The sequence below is a fragment of the Herpailurus yagouaroundi genome, unplaced genomic scaffold (assembly GCF_014898765.1).
Source record: "Herpailurus yagouaroundi ecotype Mexico unplaced genomic scaffold, PumYag 162449, whole genome shotgun sequence".
NCBI lineage: Eukaryota > Metazoa > Chordata > Mammalia > Carnivora > Felidae > Herpailurus > Herpailurus yagouaroundi.
The window spans coordinates 23,789-50,507 of NW_024423177.1; the positions used below are offsets into that span (position 1 = coordinate 23,789).

General features: G+C 34.5%; 1 protein-coding gene across 1 annotated transcript in view; it reads left to right on the top strand.

The window, feature by feature from the left end:
* LOC121026774 (PHD finger protein 14-like) overlaps nt 1–26,719 on the top strand; it is a gene marked incomplete at its 5' end in the record, with an annotated part of 55,704 nt that overhangs the window by 20,794 nt on the left and 8,191 nt on the right. Inside the window, one exon of the mRNA XM_040469548.1 lies at nt 7,691–7,859. Coding sequence (XP_040325482.1) covers nt 7,691–7,859 — 169 coding nt within the window. The remainder of the gene's footprint in view (nt 1–7,690; nt 7,860–26,719) is intronic.

Here is a 26,719-nt window from a genome sequence, read left to right on the forward strand (position 1 = left end):
TATTTGTATTTTAATTTTGGTGGTAATCTGTGAATTCAAGGAATAAAGTGCTTGGAATAGACATAAAAATTTTTAAGTAACACATGATAAATTATTTCCTTGTTTTTTCCTTATTGGTCAGCTTTTTTAGTGTTAAAATGTTGCTTGACAATTTTGGTTAAATGAATGGGAACTTTTAGATACTAAAATCAATGCCTTCAATATAAATTTGTATTTTGACAATTAATGTATATGTCTTCATAACACATGGTATATTGCATTTAACTCTTACTGGAGTTCAAAGTTTAAAGCTGTTACTTATAAAAAATAAATATTAGTTTCGTAATGTTTACTTTATTAATGAGCGAAAGGTGTGAATTTTGACTTCACATGGCAAGAAATCTTCGAAAATACTTGGTAAGAGAAATCTAAGATGCATTCAGAGGTATTGGTGTAAACTGAGGATATTGATATAAACTAAGAGTACTGATACATAAACTAAATATCAAACATAATTTTATCTTATAACCATATTTATAAAGATAACTATAAATTAGACTTTGAAAGAAATACTTCCTGATCATTCTTTTAAATTTGAAGAAAATATTTGAAAACTATTTTACTTTTAACAGCTTCTTATATGTTTTTAAATGGGTTTTTATAATGGGGAATATCAAGATTTTCAACATTTTGTAGACTTGCTGTCCAAGTGTCCAAATGTTAGCTACTAGCCACATGTAACAACTTGAATTTAAATTGATTAAACTTAAAATTAAAAAAATCAGATCCTCAGTCACATTAGCCACATACAAGTACCCAGCAGCTATATATGTCTAGTGGCTGTTGTACTGGATAGTGCAGTTATAGAGAATTCTAACATCATATAAAGTTCTACTGAACAGCACTGATATAGACTGAAGTTTCAGGGTTAATTATATTTTAGTGTAACTAATGTTTTTTCAAATATTTTATTGTAGCAAAATACATATAACATGAAACTTACCATCTTAATCATTTCTATGTGTAAAAATTAAAAGTCTACATATTAAACAGTAGCTCCCTATTCCTCCCTCACCTCCAGCCCCTGGTAAGCACCATTCTACTTTCAGTTTCTGTGATTTTAACTACTGTCATAAGTACCTCATGTAAGTGGAAATCATACAGTATTTTTCATTGTGATTAGCTTATTTCAGTTAGTGTAAGGTCTTCAAGTTCATCGATACTGTAGCATATTGCAGAATGCTCTTCGTTGTTAAAGCTGAATGGTAGTCCATGATATCTGTACCACATTTTCCTTATCCATTTATCAGTAGTTACTAGGGTTACTCCTACAGCTATTGTGAATAATGCTTCTATGAACATGGGTGTACAGATGTCTCTTTGAGAGTGGATTATATGGTAATTCTATTTTTAATTTTTTGAGGAACCACCATACTGCTTTCCAAAGCAGATATACCATCAGCAGCAGTACCATCAGCAGTGTATAAGTGTTCCAATTTCTCTATATCCTTGCCAGCACTTACTATTTCTGTTTTGATAATAGCCATGCTATTGGATGTGAGGTGGTGTCTCATTATAATTTTGATTTTCATTTCCGTAATGATTAGTAATGTTTAGCTCCTTTTCCTGTGCTTGTTGGTCATTTGTGTATATTTGCATATCTAATTTAAATCCTTCTTTAACATGCATGTGGACTTCAAAAACAGGTATAATGTTAGCTTTTAGGATATTAATTTTTTTAATGTATTCATCTCTTACATTATGTAAAAAGTGAAATTACAAACCATTGTTATAATACCAGCTTTTATAATTGATCATGCATTAACCTTTATTGAGATCTTTATTTTTCCATAATAGCTCTGAGTTGCTGTCTAGTGTCCTTTTTTGTTTTCTTTTTTCTTTTTCTTTTTACCCTGCAGGGCTCTCTTGAGCATTTCTTGCAGGACAGGTCTGGTAATATCAAACTCCCCCAGCTTTCGTTTGTCTAGGACTGTCTTAATTTCTCTCACTCTTTTGAAGGACAGTTTTGCTGGACATAGGATTCTTGGTTGACAGGGTTTTTTTTTTTTTTCTTTTTTCTTTTAGCATTTTGAATATATTAGTCCACTGCCTTCTGGCCTCCAAAATTTCTGATGAGAGATCTGCTTATAATCTTACTGAGGTTCCTTTATATGTGATGATTCTGAATTTCTGTCTTTATACTTTGAAGATTTTCCTTGGGTCTTTTTCTTTGGAAATACTGATTATAATATGTCTTGGTGTGGGATTCTTTGAGTTTATCTTCCTTGGTATTTGCTGAGCTTCTTGGATGTTTATATTAACATCTTTCATCAAACTTGGGGAAGTTTTCAGTCATTATTCAGATATTCTCCCTGTCCTTTTTCTCCTTCTGAGCCTTCCACAGTGCAGATGTTGGTCCATTTGTTGATGTCCCACATGCCTCTTAAGATCTGTTTGCTTTTCTTCAAGTTTTTTTTCCTTTTTGTTCCTCAGACTTTGTAATTTCCATTGTTCTTTCTTTCAAGTTTGCTGCTCAAGTCTGTCCATTTTTTTTTTCATTTTTATTTTATTTTTTTCCATTTTTTAAAAATTTAAATTTTAGTTAACTAACATACAGTGCCATATTGGTTTCAGGAGTAGAATTCAGTGAGTCATCATTTACATACAACACCCAGTGCTCATCACAAGTTCCTGACTTAGTATCCATCACCCATCTAGCCTATCTCCCACTCACCACCTTCTGTCAACCCAGTTTGTTATCTATCAAGAGTCTTTTGTGGTTTGTTTCCATCTCTTCTCTCCCCCACCCCTTCCAATATGTTCATCTGTTTTGTTTCTCAAATTCCACACCTAAGTGAAATCATATGGTATTTGTCTTTCCCTGGGTGACTTATTTCACTGAGCATAATATATTCTAGCTTCATGTCATTGCAAATGGCAAGATTTCATTCTTTTTGATGGCTAATATTTCATTGTATATATATGTGTGTGTGTGTGTGTGTGTATACACACATATATAATATTTCCTTATATGTGTATGTATTCCATATATGTTTGTGTGTATACACACATACCACATCTTTATCCATTCATCAATTGATAGATATTTGGGCTCTCTGCATAGTTTGGCAATTGTTGATAAATGCTGCTATAAACATTCAGGTGCATGTACCCCTTCGAATCTGTATTTTTGTATCCCACACTGGTGGCTGCACCAGTTTGTATTCCCGCCAGCAGTGCAAGAGGGTTCCCCTTTCTCTGCATCCTCACCACCACCTGTTGTTTATTGTGTTGTTAATTTTAGCCATTCTTACAGGTGTAAGGTGATATCACACTGTGGTTTTGATTTGTATTTCCCTGATGATGAGTGATGTTGAGCATCTTTTCAAGTGTCTGTTAGCCATCTGGATGTCTTCTTTGGAAAAATGACTATGCATGTCTTCTGTCCATTTCTTCACTGGATTATTTGTTTTTTGGGTGTTGAGTTTGATCAGTTATTTACAGATTTTGGATCCTAACCCTTTACCTGATATGACATTTGCAAGTATCTTCTCCCATTCCATCAGTTGCCTTTTAGTTTTGCTGATTGATTCCTTCACTGTGCAGAAGCTCTTTATCTTGATAAGGTCCCAAAAGTTCATTTTTGCTTATGTTTCGCTTGCCTTTGGTGACATGTCTAGTAAGAAGTTGCTACAGCTGAGGCTGAAGAGGTTTCTGCTGGTGTTCTTCTCTAGGATTTTGGTGGTTTCCTATCTCACATTAGGTCTTTCATGCAGTTTGAATTTATTTTTGTGTATGGTTTAAGAAAATGGTCCAGTTTTCCCAACACCATTTGTTGTAGAGACTGTCTCTTTTTCCATTGCATATTCTTTCCTGCTTTGTCAAAGATTAGTTGACCATGTAGTTGTGGGTCCATTTCTGGGTTTTCTGTTCTGTTCCATTGATCTGTGTCTGTTTTTGTGCTAGTACTATACTGTCTTTGCAATAGCTTTTTAATACAGCTTGAAATCTGGATTCGTGATGCCTCCAGTTTTAATTTTCTTTTTCAGGATTGCTTTGACTCTTTAGGGTCTTTTTTGGTTTCATACAGATTTTAAGATTGTTTGCTCTAGCTCTGTGAAAAATGCTGGTGGTAGTTTGATAGGAATTGCATTAAATGTGTAGATTACTTTGGGTAGTGTAGACATTTTAACAATGCTTTTTCTTCTAGTTCATGAACATGGAATGCTTTTCCATTTCTTTGTGTCCTCTTCAATTTATTTTAAAATTGTTCTATAATTTTCAGAGTATAGATCTTTTACCTCGTTAATTTATTCCTAGGTATCTTTTTGTGTCTGATGCAATTGCAAATGGGATCGATTCCTTGATTTTTTTTTTTTTCTGCTGCATCATTATTGGCATACAGAAATGCAACAGATATCTGCACATTGATTTTATATCCTGAGATGTTGCTGAATTCATGTGTTGGTTATAGCAATGTTTTGGTAGAATCTTTTGGGTTTTCTCCATCGAGTGTCATGTTGTCTGTGAAGAGTGAAGTTTGACTTCTTTCTTGCTGATTTGGATACATTTTCTTTTTGTTGTCTGATTGCTGAGGCTAAGACTTCCAATACTATGTTAAATAGTAATGGTGAGAGTGGACATCTATGTCTTATTTCTGACTGTAGGAGAAAGGTTCTCAGTTTTTCCCCATTGAGGATGATATTAGCTATGGGTCTTTCGTATATGGCTTTTATTGTGTTGAGGTATGTTCCATTTATCCAAACTTTATGGACGTTTTTATTAAGAATGGATGCTTTATTTTGTCAGATGCTTTTTCTGCATCTATTGACGGGATCTTATAGTTTTCATCCTTCCTTTTATTAATGTGGTGTATCACAGTGATTAATTTGTGGATATTGAACCACCCCAGCAACCCAGGAATAAATCCCACTTGATCATGGTGAATAATTCTTTTCATGTACTGTTGATTTTGATTTGCTAATACATTCATGTTCATCAGGGATATTGGCCTGTAATTCTTTTTAGCAGGGTCTTTGTCCAGTTTGGGAATCAAAGTAATGCTGGCTTCATAGAATGAGTTTGGAAGTTACCCTTCTATTTCTATTTTTTAGAACAGTTTGAGACGAATAGTTATTAACCATGCTTTAAATGTTTGGTAGAGGGGCGCCTGGGTGGCTCAGTTGGTTGAGCATCCGACTTCGGCTCAGATCATGATCTCACGGTCTGTGAGTTTGAGCCCCGCATCGGGCTCTGTGCTGACAGCTCAGAGCCTGGAACCTGCTTCAGATTCTGTGTGTCTGTCTCTCTCTGCCCCTCCCCTGCTCATGCTCTGTCTCTCTCTGTGTCAAAAATAAATAAACAATAAAAAAAAAATATTTGGTAGAATTTCTCTGGGAAGCCATCTGGCCCAGGACTCTTGTTTGTTGGGAGATTTTTGATTACTGATTGAATTTCTTTGCTGGTTATGGGCCTATTCAAATTTCTTTCTGCTTTAGTTTTGGTAGTTTGTGAATTTCTAGGAATTTTTCCATTTCTTCCAGATTGCCTATTTTGTTAAAATGTAATTTTTCATGGTATTCTCTTATGATCATTTGTATTTCTTTGGTGTTGGTTGTGATCTCTCCTCTTTCATTTGTGATTTTATCTATTTGAGTCCTTTCTCTTTTTGATAAGTCTGGGTAGGGGTTTATCAATTTTGTTAACTCTTTCAGAGAACCAGCTTTTGGTTTTGTTGATCTTTTCTACTGTTTTGTTTGTTTGTTTTTATATATTTTATTTCTGCTCTAATCTTTATTATCTCCCTTCTGCTGACTTTAGGCTTTATTTGCTGTTTTCTAGCTCCTTTAGGTGTGAGGATAGGTTGTGTAGTTGGAAATCTGCTTTTTTTTTTTTTTTTTAAGTAAAGTTTATTTATTTCGAGAGAGAGAATATGTAAACAGGGGAGGGGCAGAGAGACAGGGAGAGAGAATCCCAAGCAGGCTCTGTGCTGTCCATAAGGAGCCCAATGCAGGTCTCATTCTCACGACCTGAGCTGGAATCAAAAGTCAGACTCTTAACTATCTGTGCCATCTGTGTGCCCCTGGAAATCTACCCTTGTAATCCTTTTAGTAAATTTTCCATTTCAGTTATTATACTTTTCATTTACAGAATTTCTTTTTCACTTATTTTTAGGCTTTCTGTCTCTTTATTGATATTTCCATTTGGTTCATAAATTGTTTCTTGTCTTTTCCCACAATCTCTATTAGTTCATTGAACATTTAAAGAATAATTCTTTGTCTTGTAGATCTGCCATCAGGTTTTCTGGGACAGTTTCTGTTAAATTTTTTTTCTCTTTTAATGGACCATACTTTCCTTTTCCTATTTCTTGTGGGGTTTTTGTCAAAAACTGGACATTTGAGTTTAATAATGTAATAACTTCAGAAATGAGATTTTCTCCATTCCCAGCATTTGCTGTTTTATTACTGTTTTTGTTTGTTTGTTGTTTTTTATTATAGTGTGCTATCTCTCTGCTAAGGATCAGACTGAGGTATAAACTTGCAGTGTTCTCATATGTTTTCTAAGCCTTTCCCTGGGCAAGGGTGGCCACTTTCTAATTTTTCTTGTATAAGCACTTATGTTTTGAATGTCTATATCTTTAATGTCTGGCTCCCAAAAGAGGACAAAGAGAAAAATGAAGGTGGAAATAAATGACAATGGTCTTTTAAGTACTGGAAGTCATTTCAGGCCAAGTGGGGGGGTCACATATAGCAGGGTTCTTACACAGAGAAATGGAACTCTGAGGTTCCTCTTTCTAGGAAGCAGCTTTATTTGTGCCACCTGGGCTCAGCGGGTTAAGATCCCAAAAAGGCTGAGTCCCAAGTGCAGCAGGGTATAGCCTTTTATGCAACTTCTACTTCTTTGTCTCCCATATGTGGTGACACAAATAGTCTGATTGGACACATTTCAAGTTACAGAGTCATGTCAGAACTATACATACCTGTATAGGAATTGATTGGGTCACATTGCCTTCCTTTGTTCTGAGAAGCCTCCACTAAATTCTTTAGGGAGGGTCCTTACCACACACCTACCTCTTTGTACTTCTGTGATCAGAAGCAGTAATTCCCAATCAGAGTATGGATTCCCAATATTTGGAGGACATGGTTTGTTTTGGCTATCCTGGTTCTTACTGACTACGTAAGCCACTGCAGGAATATGTGCACAACTGCCTGCCATGTGGCTTGGTTGGAGGTTGGGTAGTTTTGACTGCTGAGAAATGAAATTAACAGAAATTGATGGTGATTTACCTGTGCTAGCCTTTCCCTGGAATTTACAAGCCTTTAGTAGAATCCATAGTTCTAAAATAATTGTATTAAACAAAATCTGCCAGTGCAGTTTTTTTCTAGGTGGAGAGACACATTTCTGTTGCTTTGGACTGTGCCACCAGTGCTGAAATCTCTTACATGGGTTTACTTAAACATGTAGCATTATTGCATGTGTTCTTATGATACTTACAGAGTACATGGAATTGCTTTATACATTTACTATTGACATTCTTATAGGAGTGTGTGTACGTCTCTGTATGTAGTCTTTGTATACCCTGTGGTCATACAAACTTGTATATAGTTTCATATATTCTTCACATCTACCTGAATTTTGTATTAATAGAAACCATAGCTAACACTAGAAGATAAAAATAAACATACGAACTTACATTTTTTTCTTTATATAGGCAGTGTTCAGAATGTGACCAGGCAGGGAGCAGTGACATGGAAGCAGACATGGCCATGGAAACCTTACCAGATGGTACCAAACGATCAAGGAGGCAGATTAAGGAACCAGTGAAATTTGTTCCACAGGACATGCCCCCAGAACCCAAGAAGATTCCAATAAGAAATACGGTAATTTTTTCCCTGTTTATCATAATCATCACAAACTTCTGAGGGCAAAATTCTGAGGCCAGTTTGTTGTTTTACATTATGAAATATACCATACATAACTGAGAATTTATGCTTTATATATTCAACTTAAAGCATAATAATAATGAATACCCACTGTATCCACTGACCTGCTTCAAAAATAAACAGTAACAAAGCCTGATGTCCCCTGTGAATCCCTTGGTAATTTCATTCTTACCTGGCTAGTACAGAGATCACCTCCTTCCTCAACTTTGTATTTCTCATTCTTTTCTTTTTTTTTTAGTAATGACTTTCCAAATGTGTGTATTTGTAAATAATACATAGTTTTGCAGTTTTTAAATTTTGTATGAATGGAATCAGGCTTTTCCTTTTGGTATTTGTTAATTTGGCCAGTTTTTTTTTTTTGTTTTTTTTTTTTAAGTTTATTATTTTGAGAGAGAGAGCTTGAGCAGGGGAGAGGCAGAGAGAGAGGGGGAGAAACAATCTGAAGCAGGCTCTGTGCTGTCAGCACAGAGCCCAATGAGGGGCTTGAACTAACGAACCATGAGCTCATGACCCGAGCAGAAATCAAGAGTCAGATGTGCAACCAACTGAGCCTCCCAGGTGCCCCTAACCAAATTTTGTTGATGAGATTCATAAATACTGATCTGTGTAGTTACAGTTCATTTATTTTTACTAATGTGTAGTATTTTTTATTAAAACAATAGATCATATGTTTTGTTCTTTAGATTGGCAATTTTGTTTCTATCTTTTTTCTTTTGTAAACAACTCTGTTTTGAATATTTTTGTAAATGTCTCTTGCAGCATGGTAACAAGGAGTTAGGATATATACCAAGGTGTTCATTTGCTTAGTTATCGGATATGTGCGTCTTCAGTTTTGCTAGTTAATTCCACTGTGTTTTAAACCAGTTTATATTCATAGCAATGAATAATCTTACTATTGTTCCCTAAACTTATTTTGTGTAATATTTTAATGCTTTCCAATGCAATACATGTAAAATAGTATATCATTTTATTTTGTATTTGTCTCAATACTAATGACTTTGAGTATCTATGTATTTTATCTATTAGGAAATGTAAATGCAAGTCTTCTCCGATTTTTCTATGAGGTTGTTAGTCTATTTCTCATCACAAAATTTTTGAGGTTAGAGTTCAAAGAATTTCTTCCAGAAAGTATTTATGTTTGTTATTACCAGGTGCCGGTGAGGTGTACTAACCTAAGATCATTTTATTATTTTATTTATTTTTAAATGTTTGTTTATTATGTATTTTAAGAGAGAGAAAGAGAGTTAGTGGGGAGAGGGGCAGAGAGATAGGAGAGAGAAAATCCCAAGTATTATGCTCCATGCTGTCAGTGCAGAGCCCATCATGGGGCTCAATCTCATGAATTCTGAGATCATGACCTAAGCCAAAATCAAGAGTCAGCTGCTTAACCGACTGAGCCACCCATGCACCCCTAACCTAAGACCATTTTAAATAAGTTTGGTGTGTGTGTCTTTTTCCATTATATAAATAGTGTCAATTTCTGCCCCAATCCAGTGAAGGCTGGCTTGCAGTTATGAATTCCTGGGGAGACATTTTTTACTTTCTGACTGTGAACCAAGGCAGACACTTTTGAAAAATCTGCCTCCTCCTGAAGGAGATGTAGATTTTTTTTTTTTTTTTTTTAAGTAGGCTTTATGCCCAGCACAGAGTCCAGTGGCTGGGCTTGAGCTCACGACCCTGAGATCAAGACTTGAGCTGAGGTGAAGAGTCGGATGCTTAACAGACTGAGCCACCCAGGCATCCCAAGATGTAGCTGTTTTTAGGGTTAGTTGTCATCCTTTGTTTTGTTACCTGTTTAGTTGTAGAGAGTTTTTTCTTTTTTCCTTAAAGTAACAGCTTTCTCAAAAATTTTCTTTAATCTGTAATAACACATTTAATCTAATCATAAGAGAAGTTACTTCGAGTATTTCATTCAGTTTGTGTTATGAGCTTATTTGATATTGAGGAAACAGATGTGGAAATTGTCTCCCAGATAATTTAAATAGTTGTGTTTCAATGCTGTTAATCAACTTGAAATTGTTTTATTTATAATTCCCATTAATTTAAAACAATTTTTTTTGGCCTCACAAATACATTTTGTTTACAAATGAACTAGAGAGAATTTTCCTTCAAGCCTGCTCACTTCTTCCTTCCTTCCTTCTTCCTTTCTTTCTCTTTCTTTCTTTCTTTCTTAAAATTTTTTTAATGTTTATTTTTTGTAAAGAGAGAGAGCACGAGTGGGGCAGAGGTAGAGAGAGAGGGAGACACAGAATCTGAAGCAGGATCCAGCACAGAGCCCGACACAGGGCCCAAACCCACAAACTGTGAGATCATGACCTGAGCCGAAGTCAGATACTTAACCGACAGAGCCACCCAGGCGCCCTAAGCCTGCTCATTTCTAACATTTTCTGTAACTTCAATGCCAATAACTTCAATGTGGCTATTAAGATATTCGAGTAAAGCATGTGTCTGTGTTTGCAAAGATTATCCTTTTATGAAACATCGTTTTCTTTACTGTTTAAAGAAATCTTTAGGACCAGTGTTATCATCTTTAACCAGAGACGGAAATTTTGTACATATTATAGTGATATTTATGTGTCCATAGTTTAGTATTATTTCAGATAAAAGAGGATCATATTTTCTTTTAGTTTACTTGTTTGTTCTTACAGCCTGGAATTATAAGGAAGCTTTTGAATTTTCTAATTTATTCCAATTCCTTTTACTGTATTATTTGTCTCTTGTTTTCTTGTGTAAAAGTCTTAGTCTTCTTGTAGATATGTGTGGGTAAAACACAAGAAAGGATTCTATGGCCAGTAATTTTAGGAAATACAGTATGATTACTTTCTTTCTTGGGGGAATTCAGATGTATACTCAAGGTCTGAGAAACACTACTGTTTAGAATAATGATTACTTTAACTTTTTCCTAACCTATTTTATCAAAGAGCACTTTTTTCAAGACCATTTTTTATTGTATCATATAGTGCTGAGTGGTACCAGCTTTGGAAATGATGTTCTAGAGGCCACGAATTACTTGCATAAAGGTCATCTGTGGGGTGTTTGTTGGAATGTAGGTTTTGGACTTATCCAAGAACTAATAACTTAGAATTAGGGTTGGTTTAAGCAGACTTTTTAGGTTTTATTCTTATGCAGACTGAAGTTAGAAAATAACTATCTGGATAATGTTTATCATTATTACTCTTACTTTTTTCTTCCCTTCCTTCACCCCTGATTAATCCATACAGCAATTCAGAAAATCTTTGATGAGGCTATTCTATTGGTCAAGTACCTGATCGAGGAATGTAAGAATGAGAGATGCAGAGGAGAGTGATTCAGTCATCTTGATTTTGATCTTACCATTTAGGCTGAGTTCCTATTGTTACTTTAACTTTTTATCTTATCAGTTCTGTTTCAGAGATATATTAACATTTTAATTAGATGGTATGGTTAAAAATGAGGCAGCTTACTTTCTTTTCTTAGCACACTGTTAATTGTGGGAATCTAGGTATCTAACTGCCACCTCATTTGTATGTATAACCAAGTATCTTTCACAGTAAATAACTGATTTATCTCTCCTTTTAATTTTCAATTCTTGTTCCTAGTATTTTTCTACTTATACTTTTTATTTTGGTACATGTATTACTACACTTATTAGCCACCCAGGTGCCCCACATTGAACTTCCTATTACAGAGGTATTGTGATATTGAACAAATTACCTAACCCTAACCCGAGTTCCCCAGCTGAGCTGCTGTATGAATTTCCTATAGGTGCTATAACAATTACCATGATTTTGGTGGCTTAAAATAACACAGATTTATTATCTTAACAGTTCTAGAGGCCAGAAGTCTCCAGTCAGTTTTATTAGGCTAAAGTCAAGGTGTTGACAGGACTGGTCTTTTAGAGGTTGTTAGGGATTATCCATTTCCTTGTCTTTTCTAGCTTCTAGAGGCCACCTATATTCCTTGGCTCAAGCCTCTTCTCCACTTTTACCTCATTTCCAAACTCACATATGCTTCCTCTCTGATCTTCCATTTCCCTCTTATAAGAACCTCTGTGATTCAGGCCCACCTGAATTCATCTCAAAATCCTTGGCTAAATTACATATACAAAGTCTCTTTTTGTTATCAAGTATCATTTACAAGTTCCGAGGATTAGGATATGGATATTGTGGAGACCAGTATTCAGCCTATTACAGTTGGTTTGAAAATTAAATTAGATAATTTACATAAAGTACCGATCATGATGTCTGGGACATAGTAACATCAATTTATGTTCATTTTCTTCTCCCTCCTTCCTCATCCTATTAACTAGATATTGTGTGATTTTGATTAAAATACCTGGGCCTTTGCTGCCCCATCTGTAAAAGTAGATATAATACGCATAAGATTCTCAGTAACAAAGTCTATTGAGGGGATGCCTGAGTGGTTCAGTCAGTTAAGTGTCTGACTTCTGCTCAGGTTGTGATTAGTGATTCATGAATTGGAGACCCGCATCAGGCTCTTTGCTGACAGCTCGGAGCCTGGAGCCTGCTTTGGATTCTGTCTCTCCCTTTCTCTCTGACCCTCCCCTGCTTGTGCTTTTCTCTGTCTCTCTCTCTCTCTCTCAAAAATAAATAAATATTAAAAAAATTAAAAAAAATTTTCTTTTGTTAGTTTTAATTTTTCCTGCCATTATTGATCAAAGTGTACTTCATTTCACAGTAGTCATATTACTCTATCAAAATTTTGAGGAAGATTTACCTTTGTGACATAGGGAATTCATGACATATATCCTAGGCCTTAATTTCTCATTTCAAAATAATGTATCACTTAATAAAACTATTAAAATGATCATTTGTTTTACAACTTTGATTTGTTCTACAACTTTCTACCATTTCTGTTAAGCATATGTTCCCTTGGGTTATAGTGCTAGCATAATTTTTAGAAAAATAGTTTGGATTATTTCATGCTAGTAAAAGTGTATTTTCTAGTTTCAAAAGTCTTTTTTGTGGGATATGTGAATTAATATTCGGTTAGACTAATTTTGTTTTTAAAAATTCAGTCTTTATAATTAGGCATACAGCACTTTAATTTTTTATTTTTTTTGAAGGACTGTCTCTGTAGAGTTGTCCAAGAACCATCAAAAGTATAAAATGAGGGGCGCCTGGGTGGCTTGGTCGGTTAAGCGTCCAACTCTTGATTTTAGCTCAGGTCATGATTGCAGAGTTGTGGGATTGAGCCCCATGTCAGCCTCTGCACTGAGCATGGAGCCTGCCTAAATTTCTGTCTCTCCCTCTTCCCCTCTCCCTCCTCGCATGCTCTTTCTCTCTCAAATTAAAACAAACACATATGTATCTATGTGTATATATGTATATATATGTGTGTGTGTGTATGTATATACATAGACATATATGCATACAGGATCATGGCTGCCATAGATTGAAGTCCTGTTTTGATGAACAACTTTTCTTACCTCTGCTATTACTTTCTCACTTTGTATACTTTATATCTTTACATATAAAGTAACATTCTTATGGTAGTAAAGGAGCAAAAGAAGGAAAGAAGGGAACATGTTGGCGTATTTGACCAAATTCTTGTATGTTGCTACTATTAACTTCTGTTTAGCCATAATGCCAGTAAACCCAACCAGCTTATTATTTTTTATTTCTTCCTACTATTTGACCATTGGATATTTTACTTCATTACTTTTTGCAAAGGACAGTAAATCAGAAGAGGACATGAGGGATTAGTTTACCTTTATCTAAGATTGTTTAATTAGTAGTAAAACCTAACATTTATTGAGTATGCCTCATATGCAGACACTGTACTAATCCTCCAGCCTACTCCCTCTTATAAAAAAATAAGTTCATATTTGACTATTATAACACCTATTTCACTCAAAATAAAACTGAGACACAGAAAGCTTGAGTAACCTACCTGTGATCTTATAGATAGTAAGCAGAATAAGACTTGAACTCAGATAGTTTGAATTAAGAACCTGTGTTTTTTCTTTTAAGGTTTGTAGAAGAGATTTAGAGGTTTAGTTGAGGTACAAATGGAGTCGTCAAACATTTGGCTTTTGGTAGTGTCATTGGAAATATGGTGCTCTAAGGCAGGCATATATCCAATTACTAATTTGTGTACCTGAGCTTATTCACATTAGATACGAGATTCGGGGGCACCGGAGTGTCAGTTAAGCATCCAACTCTTGATTTTGTCTCAGGTTATGAACTCATGGTTCCTGAGTTTGAGCCCCCTGTCAGCCTCTGCACTATCAGTGCAGGATTTTCTCTCTCTCCCTCTGCTCCTCCCCTGCTCTTGCTCACATGCACACATGCTCTATCTCTCAAGAATAAGTTAACTAAAAAAATATGAGATTCAACACTTCTTCGCACTTTGAGCTGAGTGTGAATTCCACCCCCCCCCCCCCAAGCTTATATGAGCATTGGCATCACTGTGCTTAATCACAGTGCAATAGTATAGAAGTTAATAAACTGTTTGAAGGTTATTCTACCTTGAGGAAATTGATATTAAAAAAAAGAAAAAATTAGAAGCAGCAAATCTCTAAGTACACTGGCAGCATGTGTATATATTGGCTGCCAGTATATGTTTATTTTGCTCTTCTGTGTTGGTCTGCTTGTTTCCCTCTAAATTGTAAATACTATGAAACTTGCTGTAGAAAAAAAGTATATACTTTGATATTGGCAGTGAAGATAGAGAAGTACACAATGGTCTTTTTGCCTAACTAATACTCCAAATCCACCTAAAACATTTGGTTTATTGCATCTTAGCTTTTTTGATTAAGCAACAGATATCTTTTGGATTTGTTCATTTGGTTGATGAGTGTTAAGAGAGATGGGCCCATGGACTCATTTTTGTGCTCCACTGCCTGCTTTGTGCCGAACAAGGCTGCTATTAGAAGAATGGCATCCATTCTTTACTGCTGACAGGAAGTTTCCATTTATCATAGCCAGAGAGTGCAATGGGTAATAGACCACTTTGGCAAGGCTTAATATATTTTTATTATTTAGATCCTGAGGAAAGTCATTTTTCATTTTATTCTACTCTGATTTCCTTAATAAAGATTTATAGAAATATGAACGAATACAGCATATTTTGAGACAGTAGATCCAATAAGATACAGATGCTTTTTGGGGCACCTACGTGGCTCATTCAGTTAAGTCTCCGCCTCTTGGTTTCAGCTCAGGTCATGATCTCATGGTTCATGAGTTTGAGCCCAGCATCGGACTCTGTGCTGCTGGTGCAGAGCCTGCTTGGGATTTTCTCTGTCTGTCCCTCCCCTACTTGTACTCTCTTTCTCTCAAAATAAATAAATAAACTTAAAACATATATATATATAGATATATATATATATATATAGATATAGATGTATGTAGTCCCAGTGTTACTGTTACTTTCCTAATTTATTTTTCTATCCAAAGATGTTAAAAGATTATCCAGAAAAGTTACTTGAAAAAAATGATAGCACTAGAGATTTGGTGTTTAAAAATAATGGGTTAAAAGAGCTATTTTTAAGTGTAAGAATGAAATCATATTACATTTTCAGAAAATACTTGTATACAAACATAGACATTTTCTCTGATTGATATTTTCATGTTATCTTATATTGTTAGGGTATCATTATTTTTAAACATTTACTCTGAATGTTAGAATTATTTTTAAATTGAATTTTAGCTGTGAAAGTAGTATGTTAATACTTTTTGTTAAAAGAAATTCAAAATTATAAAGTCTCCTTTGATTTTCCTCCCAACATTACCCTCCCCCAGTCTAATTCACATGCCTTGAATTTGCCTTTATTACAAGGGTACATATTTTGAACTTTGATTTTCTGACATTTCTTTTGGTGTATCTGTCAAAAAAAGGAAAGGGTGATCAGTGAGTCATATGGAAAAGTAATCTGGGCATAGTTCAAGTAACATGGAACTATTAAAGTATTAATAAGTAAAAGAAGAATGATCTGGTTTTAGAAAATCAGAATGAGAAGCGTTGAAAAGCATTTTTTTATTTACCCATTACTTGTGATTTACTTTGTATTTTATATTAATTGTCATTACTGTACTAACAAAGTAGTTACTAATGTCATTGTCATTTTACAATTGAGAAACTGAGGCAAAGATGTCAGTAACTTGCAGAAGGACGTACAGCTTCTAAATGATAGAGCCGGGAATCAGCTCCTGAGCCCATATTTTTAAGTACTCATTGTGCTGCCTTTCTGGGTAGGATTGTTCCTGGCACTTCTCCTAAGGCCAGAATCACAGGCTTCTCATGATTTCAGTAGCTTAGTGACTAAGGGTTTGATCAAGAAAATGGAATTCACTCTGTGGGGAATTAGGGGGTTATACCACTGCTGGTATATCTGGGGCTGTAGATGTCAAGAAATCTGTCACCACTGGTCAGAGGAGTTCTGTCAAACATCAGAGAAATTGTCAATGAAATATTTATCTTGAAGCTCCGAGTCAGTGGTAGTTGCTGACACCAGGTCAGAGACTTTGACAGTGAAGATCTTAGCCCTAAGAATACTGTTGGGTAGGTGAAAAATGAGGATTTGTGGGGAAGTCTGCAAAGCCTGCCAGGACTATGACTTGGGAGCAAATGGAAAGGAATATGGCTGCACAGCATGTGAAAAAGCCAGGCATTTGACTCCCATGACCTCCTGAGTAAAATGGTCTTCACTTAAATGTTTCAAATCTGTGGTCACTAACATGGAACTATAGAAGGTTGTGGGGAAGACTATGGGAAGTGTGGTTTCCAGCCTTAAACAGAGTAAGGTGATGGTGGTGGTGATGGAGGTGTGTGTCAGATTAACCAAAGACAATCTAGCGTACTAACCAACTGCAGTTTTTAAAAGTGCCTAATGTAGTACTTGGCAGTGTTAGGTGATCTAAAAAGTGACATTTCCAGACTTCTTTACTCTCACTCCCTTTTCTTTGCTCTTTGAAGACTGATAATATTTCATGTTTTCTTCCAGCTCTGAGCATTGTGCAGAGCATGCAGTAAGTTCTTGATAAGATGATTAAAATAATCACTAACAGCATAATTACAGACAGTGACTTAAAGAATTGTAAATACCAAAAGGATAACTTCAGTGTAGGTCAAAGAAGTTGAACCTGGACTTTTTACAGACTCAGCAGTGTTTTAAAATAGAGAGAGGGTTAACTGCTTCCCTGACTTGCTGAATGTCCAGCTGAGCCCTCACAATGTTTGCCATTCATTTATGTCACAGGTTTTTAGTCACAGGTTTTTTCTTTCCTTTTTTCTTTCTCTTTTCTCCCTTTTTTTTTTCTTTTTAGTTAATTAAAAGGAAGGAATGTGGGTGAAGTAGAGAACCTTAAAAAAAGTTTCTTGTGATGTTAGGTCAGCCTCTGTTAACCCAGTGAGTTTCTTCCACTGTTCTTCTATTTATAGAAGCTACACAAATGTGTAAAGGGCTTTTCACAAAGATTTCAGCAGAGAGCTCCTTTTATTTAAATTACATTAAGCAATTCTTTTCTGTAGAATTCCTACAATTTGTACCATCTGTTGCCAATGTCTATTTCAGAAGTCTGCCTTTATGCAGTTTTTTAGGGTTGAGCCTATGCTTTTAATATATATATATTCAGTACATAGGGTAATATTACTTAATAAAATAGTAACTTTCACATGTCTAATTATACAATCTGGAGAAAACTAGTAGTTTTCACTGCTGCATTGATAGCCAGTAATAATAATTGGGAATTTTTTTATGTATGTTTCATTATAGGAATGAAAATATTTAGTCTCTGGGACTGGAATCTCATTTCATAATATAATTTAGCTTCTTTTGTACTGGGAGAATGCTTTTATTCTCCTGCATGAAAACCTTCTTATAGGACAGTGAATTAATTTATATACCTAGCCCACTTTTAATCAGTACATTTTAATCATGTAAAATGCTGATACTTCACATATAGTGTTTTTCTTTGATTCTTGTATTTGGTAAAAAAAAAAAATTGAATTTCTTAAATGTTATGTGGTTTTAATCTTTCAACTATGAATTTTTATTACAGTACCCCCTTTCCACTAGTTTCAGGTAATATCTTCTTTCTTCTGCCTTTCAAGGTTGTTTGTCATTGAGCCAAAACAACTTTGTAATCCTATTGACCTTGTAGTTGCTGTTTTACTGATCTGTGATTCATTCACTATCTAGTATCATATAGTGTGTTTTATGATTTTATAGTATTCTAGTTTTAAGAGTTAATTGTTTTGTTTTTCACACCTTTGAGATCCCAGTAATTCTGTAGTTTTTTCATCTACTTTGATTTGTTCATTTTCAGCTTTATCTCTTATCGTTTAGAGGATAGATTGTAACTTCTGATGCATGCAACACAATCTCTAACCTCAGTTATTTGATCTTTAGCTATGTTGTCCTCTTTCGTAAACCTTCAGAGTCCAGTAAAGAGAAGACAGTATTTCAAGATAAACTTTCGCTTATAATATATAGGAACTCAAATTTATGTTGTATTTCCTTTGTAATAGTCAAAACTATAAGCAGTTATCTTTTTTTGTGAGTGCTTTAGTCATATTTACTTCAGAGTTTAATAGTTCTCCGTCTTAAGCAATAAAAATTGGCTGTGTGGGAATCCAGGTCTTTCCATACTCTCTAGTCTTTATTTGTGGTTCCTAGTCCTACTAATGAACAATGACCAGGTTAATTTTTTTTCAACATGTATCTCTTGAGCAACTAATAATGTAAGGCACTTGCCAACAAATCCTGAGTAGAACACCAAAATGAAGACATGGTCTATTACGTCAAGGAGGTATACTGATAAAAAGGTGGCCCTGAAATAAATGTAATTTAACTAGGGAATACAGGGAATTTAGTGTAAAAATTTAGGTATCATTATACCTATAGCTGTCTTTCTTACAATAGGTTTTGTTTTTGTTTTTTACATGTTTATTTATTTTGAGAGAGAGAGCATGAGTGTGAGGCGGGAAGGAGCAGAGGGGAGGGAGGGAGAGAGAGAATCCCAAGTGGGTTCCACGGTGACATGGGGCTTGATCCCATGAACTGTGAGATCATGAGATCATGACCTGAGCTGAAATCAAGAGTTCGATGGTCAATGACTGAGCCAACCAGACACCCCACAACATGTTTTTATAATAGCCAATTTGATAGCAAAAGCCTCTTGCATTATGAACTGGACAAAATTTTAGAGAAGTTAATTAGATCAAATCCTAATAATTTAGTTTTAATACAGATTCATTTATCACTTAAGATTATTAATTATTAATGAGTGTTGCACATTTTCAGCAAAAATGTTAATATATCCACTATTTTATTTTTTTAGATAAATAGGTACAGATTTTTTTTTAGGAAACTTCATTTCTCTTCTTTTTTTTTTTTTAATTTATTTTTCAACGTTTTTTATTTATTTTTGGGACAGAGAGAGACAGAGCATGAACGGGGGAGGGGCAGAGAGAGAGGGAGACACAGAATCGGAAGCAGGCTCCAGGCTCTGAGCCATCAGCCCAGAGCCCGACGCGGGGCTTGAACTCACAGACCGCGAGATCGCGACCTGAGCTGGAGTCGGACGCTTAACCGACTGAGCCATGCAGGCACCCCTACATTTTTTTTTTTTTTTAAAGGTATCACTTGACTGACTCCTGGCTATAAGTATTGCTTTCTGCTTTTGTAACTCTTTTTTTCCCCCCTGTCTTGTATCTCTACGGCTTTTTTATCTTTTTCCATTGTATTCAGTGGTATGATTCAGTATCTTGTTTGGTATGGTATATTTTTATTCATTTCTGGGAGCTCACTGAACCCTTTCTGTTTAAAATACTCATGTATTTTAGTTCTGAGAAATGAATTTTTATTATTTCTTTGGTAATTTTTATCCTTCTCTTTTTCTATTTTCTTTTTCTGGAACTTCCACTAATTGTATTTTAGTGCTCCTAGATTGGATCTCTGATTTTTTTTTTTTTAATCATAATATTCATTTCTTTCTTCTTTTCTTTTAAATTTCTGGGAGATTTTCTCAACTTTATATTCCAACTGTTTTGCTAAATTTCTGATTTGGGATGTGTAATGTACCTCCATTGTTCCTTTTTCTTTTAATAACAGATGTTCTTATTTCATGATGGCAAAAACTTCTTTTATCTCTTTAGGAATATTTATTGTAATTACTTTTCAGTTTTCTTTTGTATCCTTCATTGTCTTTGTTTCCTCTGGGATCCTTATTTCTGTTTGTGTTTGTCTCTTTCATGTTGAAGCTTTCAGATGCCTGGGGATCCTTTGATGTCCATATGTATATATATATATAGTAATTAAGTTTAAGCCGTTTTCCCTATAGCTGTGATTTTATGATCTGGGGACGTATTCTTTGAGAACACCTTAAATGTCAGTATCTGTAGATGTTTTCTACATCAGTTCAGTAGAACTATTCTCTTATCTCTTAACTGGTAGGTATAATTTTAACTGCCAGACTCCTGGACAGGTAAGGAAAAAAGGGCTAAAGGTCTCACAGTTCAGAAACAGAATTCCATTTAAACCTTCTGGTTTCTGTTTTGCTGTCTCACTGTTCGCTTCTCTGTGCCTGATAATCCATTGTCCAGAGTCTGTTTAGTTTTTTTTTTCTCCAGAGAATATGCCCCCTGTGTCTGGTAGGAGAGGAGTAATCTCTTAACAGCATAGGGAGGGAGTGAAATCCCTTATACCTTTATGTTGCTGAATTTTAAACCAAAGTAACATTTTATCTCTTAACTATATAGTTTGTGTGATTGTTACTTACTTCAGGACTTTGTTTTTTAAGTGTTACTTGTATTTTTTTCAAATAGTCATTGTTAATGCCTTATCTCCATCTATAGGATGATAGCTTTAATAAATGTGTTTGTGTATACATTTGATTTCTAGTGTGGTAAGTGGAATAATGGCCCTCCAAAAATGTCCACGTCCTAATCCTCAGACCTTGTAAATATGTTCCCTTACATAGCAAAGGAACTTTGCAGGTATGATTAAATTTAGTTATGGATCTGGAGATAGGAAGATTAACCAGTGTTATCCATGTGATCCCAGTCTAAATCACATAAGTACTTAAAAGGAGTAAATGATGTAGAGTCAGTAGATGAATTTTGTAGTGCTTAATTAGTTTTTTCAACATTGATGGATATTGAAATGATTTTGAAAGGCATTTTTGCTTTATTTAGATGTAAGTTAAATATAAAATCATTTAAGCAGTAATGGAAAATTGGTTCATTATTATTTAAAGTTTGCTACAATTAAAAATGATCAACTTATGGCTGATTTTTTTATAACTTTTATTGAGATATAATTCACATACCATACAATTCATTCATTTAATGTTGTATAATTTAGTGGTTTTTGGTAAATTCATGGAATTGTCCAGCCATTACCAAAATTAATTTTAGAACTTTTTTTTTAATGTTTATATTTATTTTTGAGAGAGAGAGAGAGAGAGAGAGAGAGAGAGATTGAGAGAGCAAGCTGGGGAGGGGCAGAGAGAGAGGGAGACACAGAATCCAAAGCAGGCTCCAGGCTCTGAGCTGTCAGCACAGAGCCCGACGCGGGGCTCGAACTTGTGAACTGTGAGATCATGACCTGCGCTGAAGTCCGACACTGAACCGACTGAGCCACCCAGGTGCCCCTAATTTTAGAACGTTTTTATTGCTCTGCTCCTCCCCGCACCCCCATTCCCACCAAAATTCCTATACCCATTACCAGTGACTCTATTCTCCATTCTCCTAGCCACACGCCCTGGGCAATTCCTAATCTACTTTCTTTCACTGTATATTTACCTATTTTGGACATTCCTTATAAAGGGAATAATATGTGGTGTTTTATGACGGCATTTTTTTCACCTACCATAATATTTTAGGACTTATTCATGTTATGGTATGTATGATACTTCATTTCTTTCTTTTTTTTGTGTAATATTCCATTATATGGGTATACTGGATTTTTAAATTTATCTATTCATCTGTTACTTGATGGATATATGTGGGTTTGTTTTGTTTTTCACTTTTTGGCTGTTATAAATCATACTGCTATGAATATTCATATACAGGCCTTGTTGTGAACATGAGTTTTCACTTATCTTAGTTGTATTGCTAGGAGTGGAATTGCTGGGTCCTAGGATAACTCTGATTTGAACATTTGAGAAACTGCTTTTAAACTGGCCATACTGTTTTCTATTCTCACCAGCAGTGTATGAGGACCCTAGTTTTTTTTTTTTTTTTTTTTTTTAACATACTTAACAACATTTATTTGTGTCCTTATATAGTCATCCTAGTGGGCGTGAAGTGGTATCTCATGGTTTTGATCTGCATTCTTTGCTGGCTAATGACACTGATGATATTTTAAAAAGAAAAGAATGGTACAGCACCTTTTCCCTCTCTTTTATCTGTGCTATGTAACATGGCTAAAATGATGTTTCTAGTTGGACTCTTAAGCAAATGAAAAATGACTGAGATTACATCTGTTGTACAGCTTTAAATAATCTATTATTGCCCTCATCCCTAATTTTAGTTCATATGAGCTAAGAAAGCAAAATCCAATGTGATATTATAGTCATATTCCATCCAGAAGGATACTCTGAGGAATAATTGAAGATTATTCCCATAGCACTGTTTTCTTTTGCTGTCCTTATTACAATTGTAATTAAGTTTGTTTTTATGTTATTAATTTAATAAATGGACAGAGACCCTTTATATAATAGAGATCTGGCAACTTATTTTTAAATATTTAAACTTTTGTTACTTGAATGCTAGGATAAGTTCAGACAGTAAAACTGGTACCAATAACAATTAGAATTGTCTTACTATGAAAACGTGCTTCCTTGTTCTTGGCTATAATTGAAGCTATATGACTATCGGGGATATTTGTGAAGAGTTTTCCAAATGGGTACAGAGATGGGATTATATGAAATAATACTGGATTTTAATTTTAAGATGTATGTGAAATAATCATGATTAAATCCTAATTCCTTTGACCTCACTATGTCATGGGTGCTTTTTAACATTCCTAGTCCAATAGCCATTTTTTTTGTCACAATTATACAGTGTCCTAGTTACCCACATACCTCTTGCCTTCACTTAAAATTCCAGTATCTTAGTTGGATACTATATTTAATCATTTTAGTAATGCTTTTGCTACCATCCTTGATATTTTTCATCCTTTGCCAGTCTGAATGAATTCTTTCCTTTTCCATTCCTGCCTGAGAGTTGCCAGTTACATTTTTTTTTTTTTGAGAATTTTTTGTTGTTAGGCATTTTTTTAACCCATCTTTTTTTTTTTTTTTTTCCTATACCCATCTTTAAGGTGAATGTAGAGTTTTATATTATATTAACTGTATTAAAAAGTACTTACTCTAAATTCAGGAACAATTTTGATTATAGTTGAGATTTTGAAAGATCTGAGCAAGATCTGTAGACTAGAGGACCTGAAATCCCAAGAGAATAGGAGCTGTCCTGGCAACCACTTTAGGTCTATTATCTACTTCTGCAGGGTTTGGTTCACACCGGGTACTTACAGAGTGTTTCACAAATGAGTTTTTTCCATCTTTCAAAATAGCTATGCACCTGAAGCTAGTGTACTTTGGAAGAGTCTTTTTTTTTCTAGTCCTTTATTGGTTAGAAGGGAATTAGTCCGATTCTCCTTATATATTAATTGTATTTCATTGGTGAAACTATGTAATTACTCAAAGGCTGCCTGGGCTACTTTTGTGTAAGTACCTTGTTATGTAGACATTTTCTCTGCATTATTTTTTTATGTGGAAACTTTTCATTTGCTTTTAGGCAAGGTAATTGCTTTTGAAGAAAATATAAATTAGCTTACCTATGTCCCTTTTGAAGTTCGTTTAAAATTGATGTTTGTACTTTTTTGGCGTATTTTCTTATAACTTTAATGTAACTTGAAAGCGTTCAGATTTTCTTTTCATTTTCTCTATACTTTATGTTATCTAGTGACTTTTCATCTTTTTATACAAGTGCCAAAGGACTTATTGGGACCTATCTTCTCATAGTCTTTTACACACATGCATCATTTTCTACTCTCTTTGAAGTTGTCTCATCTTTTTTCCTATCTCATACATTTTATTTTGTTTTATAGATCTCCTTTTTTGGAAAATAAATGCATTAAAAAGTCCCAAGTACTTTTTAGCAACTTTGACTAAAAGCATATTGTTTTTCAGGGGGCACCTTTTGTTATAGATCATTATTTTGAAAAAAAAAAAAAAACTTAAGCACCTGGTTAAACTGTTTTCCATCTAACTTAAAGTCTGAAGTCAATAGCCTGTTTCAAGTGGCATTCTTCATTCGAGAGATAATCAAGTATCCTAGAGTGTTCTTTCATTACATTTGTTTTTAAACTAATTTTACACATGCAAAATAGTAGCCTATTTAACAACGTTAGAACCTATATCCTAAGAATTTGAAAAACCAGAATATGGTTTTTTTTGTGTGTGTTCATATCTGTGTGTGTGTGTGTGTGTGTGTGTGTGTGTGTGTGTGTGTGTATGTGTAATTCTTGACGCTAATTTAAGTGGAAACAGAAACATGTGGACTCAGCCCTATTGAAATGACTAAAGATTACTGTGCATTGTGTCTTAACTTACTTGTCATCTTTATACTTTTTAAATTAAATTATCACAGTTCTGGAAATAAAGGGTTATGTATTGAGGCTTTAGATATCAGAGATTGAGTCTCTTATTAGACTTAAAGTGACCTCTGAAGTACTAAACAGATTGTATAGCCTCTGTTTGTTAAAGATCCTTAGAAAAAACCCTGGCAGAAATTTTTGTGGTGAACTGAACTGTATGTAACTCACTTTGGCTTACTTGGAAGGGATCTACTATGGGTATCCTTAGCTCAGATAATCTATTCAGAGCCCAAAGACTCATGCTGTGCTTTTTTTTTGCCTGTTGGAAAGCTGTAATTTTTATTTACTTCCTGGAATGTAGAATAACAACAAAGAATAGTCAGAGCTTCAGGAGTTTACTTATTTTGAATATACCACCATTCATGAGAAGGATTTTATAGATCCTTATTTATTAATTTGTACAATGTATTTTTTTTCTACTTTTAATTAGGCGTGTGGTTATTTTAATTTATAGTGTTAAGAAAAATCAGTCATAGTTTCATTCTACATATTTTCCTAACCCCGTTAAAATTAAATTAGATAAAAATAAACTCCATAGCCAACTGACAAGAAGGGGGAAAACTCAGTTTTGGTGATCACCATTCCATCTGTTATGTGCCAGTAGCCAGTAGAAACAGATGGTGCTTGTTGATACATATATAGTTTTTATTTTATTTTGAATATCATATGAGCTTTACTAAGTAATTGTTTCCAATATATTGTTTTATGACTGGAAAACATATACTTATTTTTTAAGGAATTTTATGTTACATAAATTTATTTTGAAAAATTAAAAAAATTATATTGAATGATTTTGTACAACTGCCACACAGTTGCTGGCATTGATTCCTCAGCATAAATCCGAATTTTAGCTTAACAGGTTTTCAAGGACCTGATTGTCCTAATTAACATTGAATTTAGAATTTTGTTCACGAATAACCATTTTCTCTTTTTATGTAGAAATTACACAAGGAGGCATTCCTTATGTTTCTTCTAACCACATATAGCTAGTTTATTAATTGTGAAAAAAAGATACATGTTAAATTTAGAGAAAACACACAAATGAATATGTGAAACCCATCTTAGTGATATCAAAGATGTTGAGGTACTGTCTGTTAGTTTGAAATTTAGTTCATTTGTCAAATGAATCATTCTAACCTTGTGAAAATCATCATGAATCTAGCTTCATTGTAAATTAAAATAACCCCAGTGCTCAAGAATTAATTAAAATTCATTGCATGTTTTCTAGTCCAAATGTTAGTGAAATTACTGAAACATTTAATTATATCTTTCGGATGAATAAACTATTAAAAGGATGCTTGCTAGGTAAAAATACTTTATTCCTTTTTAACTTAGATACATTGTCTGTAATACCATGGCACACTCTCTTTGTGGATAGTTTATCACCTTCTGTTTTCAATGTACTGGGGCGCCTGGGTGGCTCAGTCAGTTGAGCGTCCAGCTTCAGCTCAGGTCATGATCTCACGGTTTGTGAGTTTGAGCCCCGCGAAGTCTCTGTGCTGACAGCTCAGAGCCTGGAGCCTGTTTCAGATTCTGTGTCTCCCTCTCCCTCTGCTCCTCCCCCGCTTATGCGCTGTCTCTCTCTCTCTCTCTCTCAAAATTAATAAACATTAAAAAAAAAAAAAGAAAAAATGTACCAGAGGCAGATAAAGAGCTAGGTAGATGTGATCTATGCAACTCAGATTGTCATTGTTCCCTAGGCAATAATAAAATTCTTACAAAATAACAACACAGAAAAAAACCAGAAATATGTCAAGATTTGGAGTGAGGTTCAAAGAAAGAAATATTTGCAATTGAACCTCTGTCATTGGGAATTCTAGATAATGTATCTGTGTTAAGTTCTAAAGCATATACTTGTTAAATAAAATTCTTCCTTCTTTCACATGCTGTTTTCACCCTGCATTATTATTATTATTATTATTATTATGCTTCTAAAATAACATCAGCCTCAATGTATATATATCATGAAATGACCACCCAGTTATGAATATTTCTATATATCTAAGATAGAGCAAGCTTTTGGATAATTGAAATTTGTTGCATGAGTTAAACATGTTTTTGTTATTCCTTTTTGCATCATTTCTCCCTTTTTAACTCTTACCCTTACATTTTCTGATTCTTTCAGGGACACCATGTTTAAGATATCTTACCTGTTGCGATTGTAGGCAGTTATGAATTGTCATTATTACAG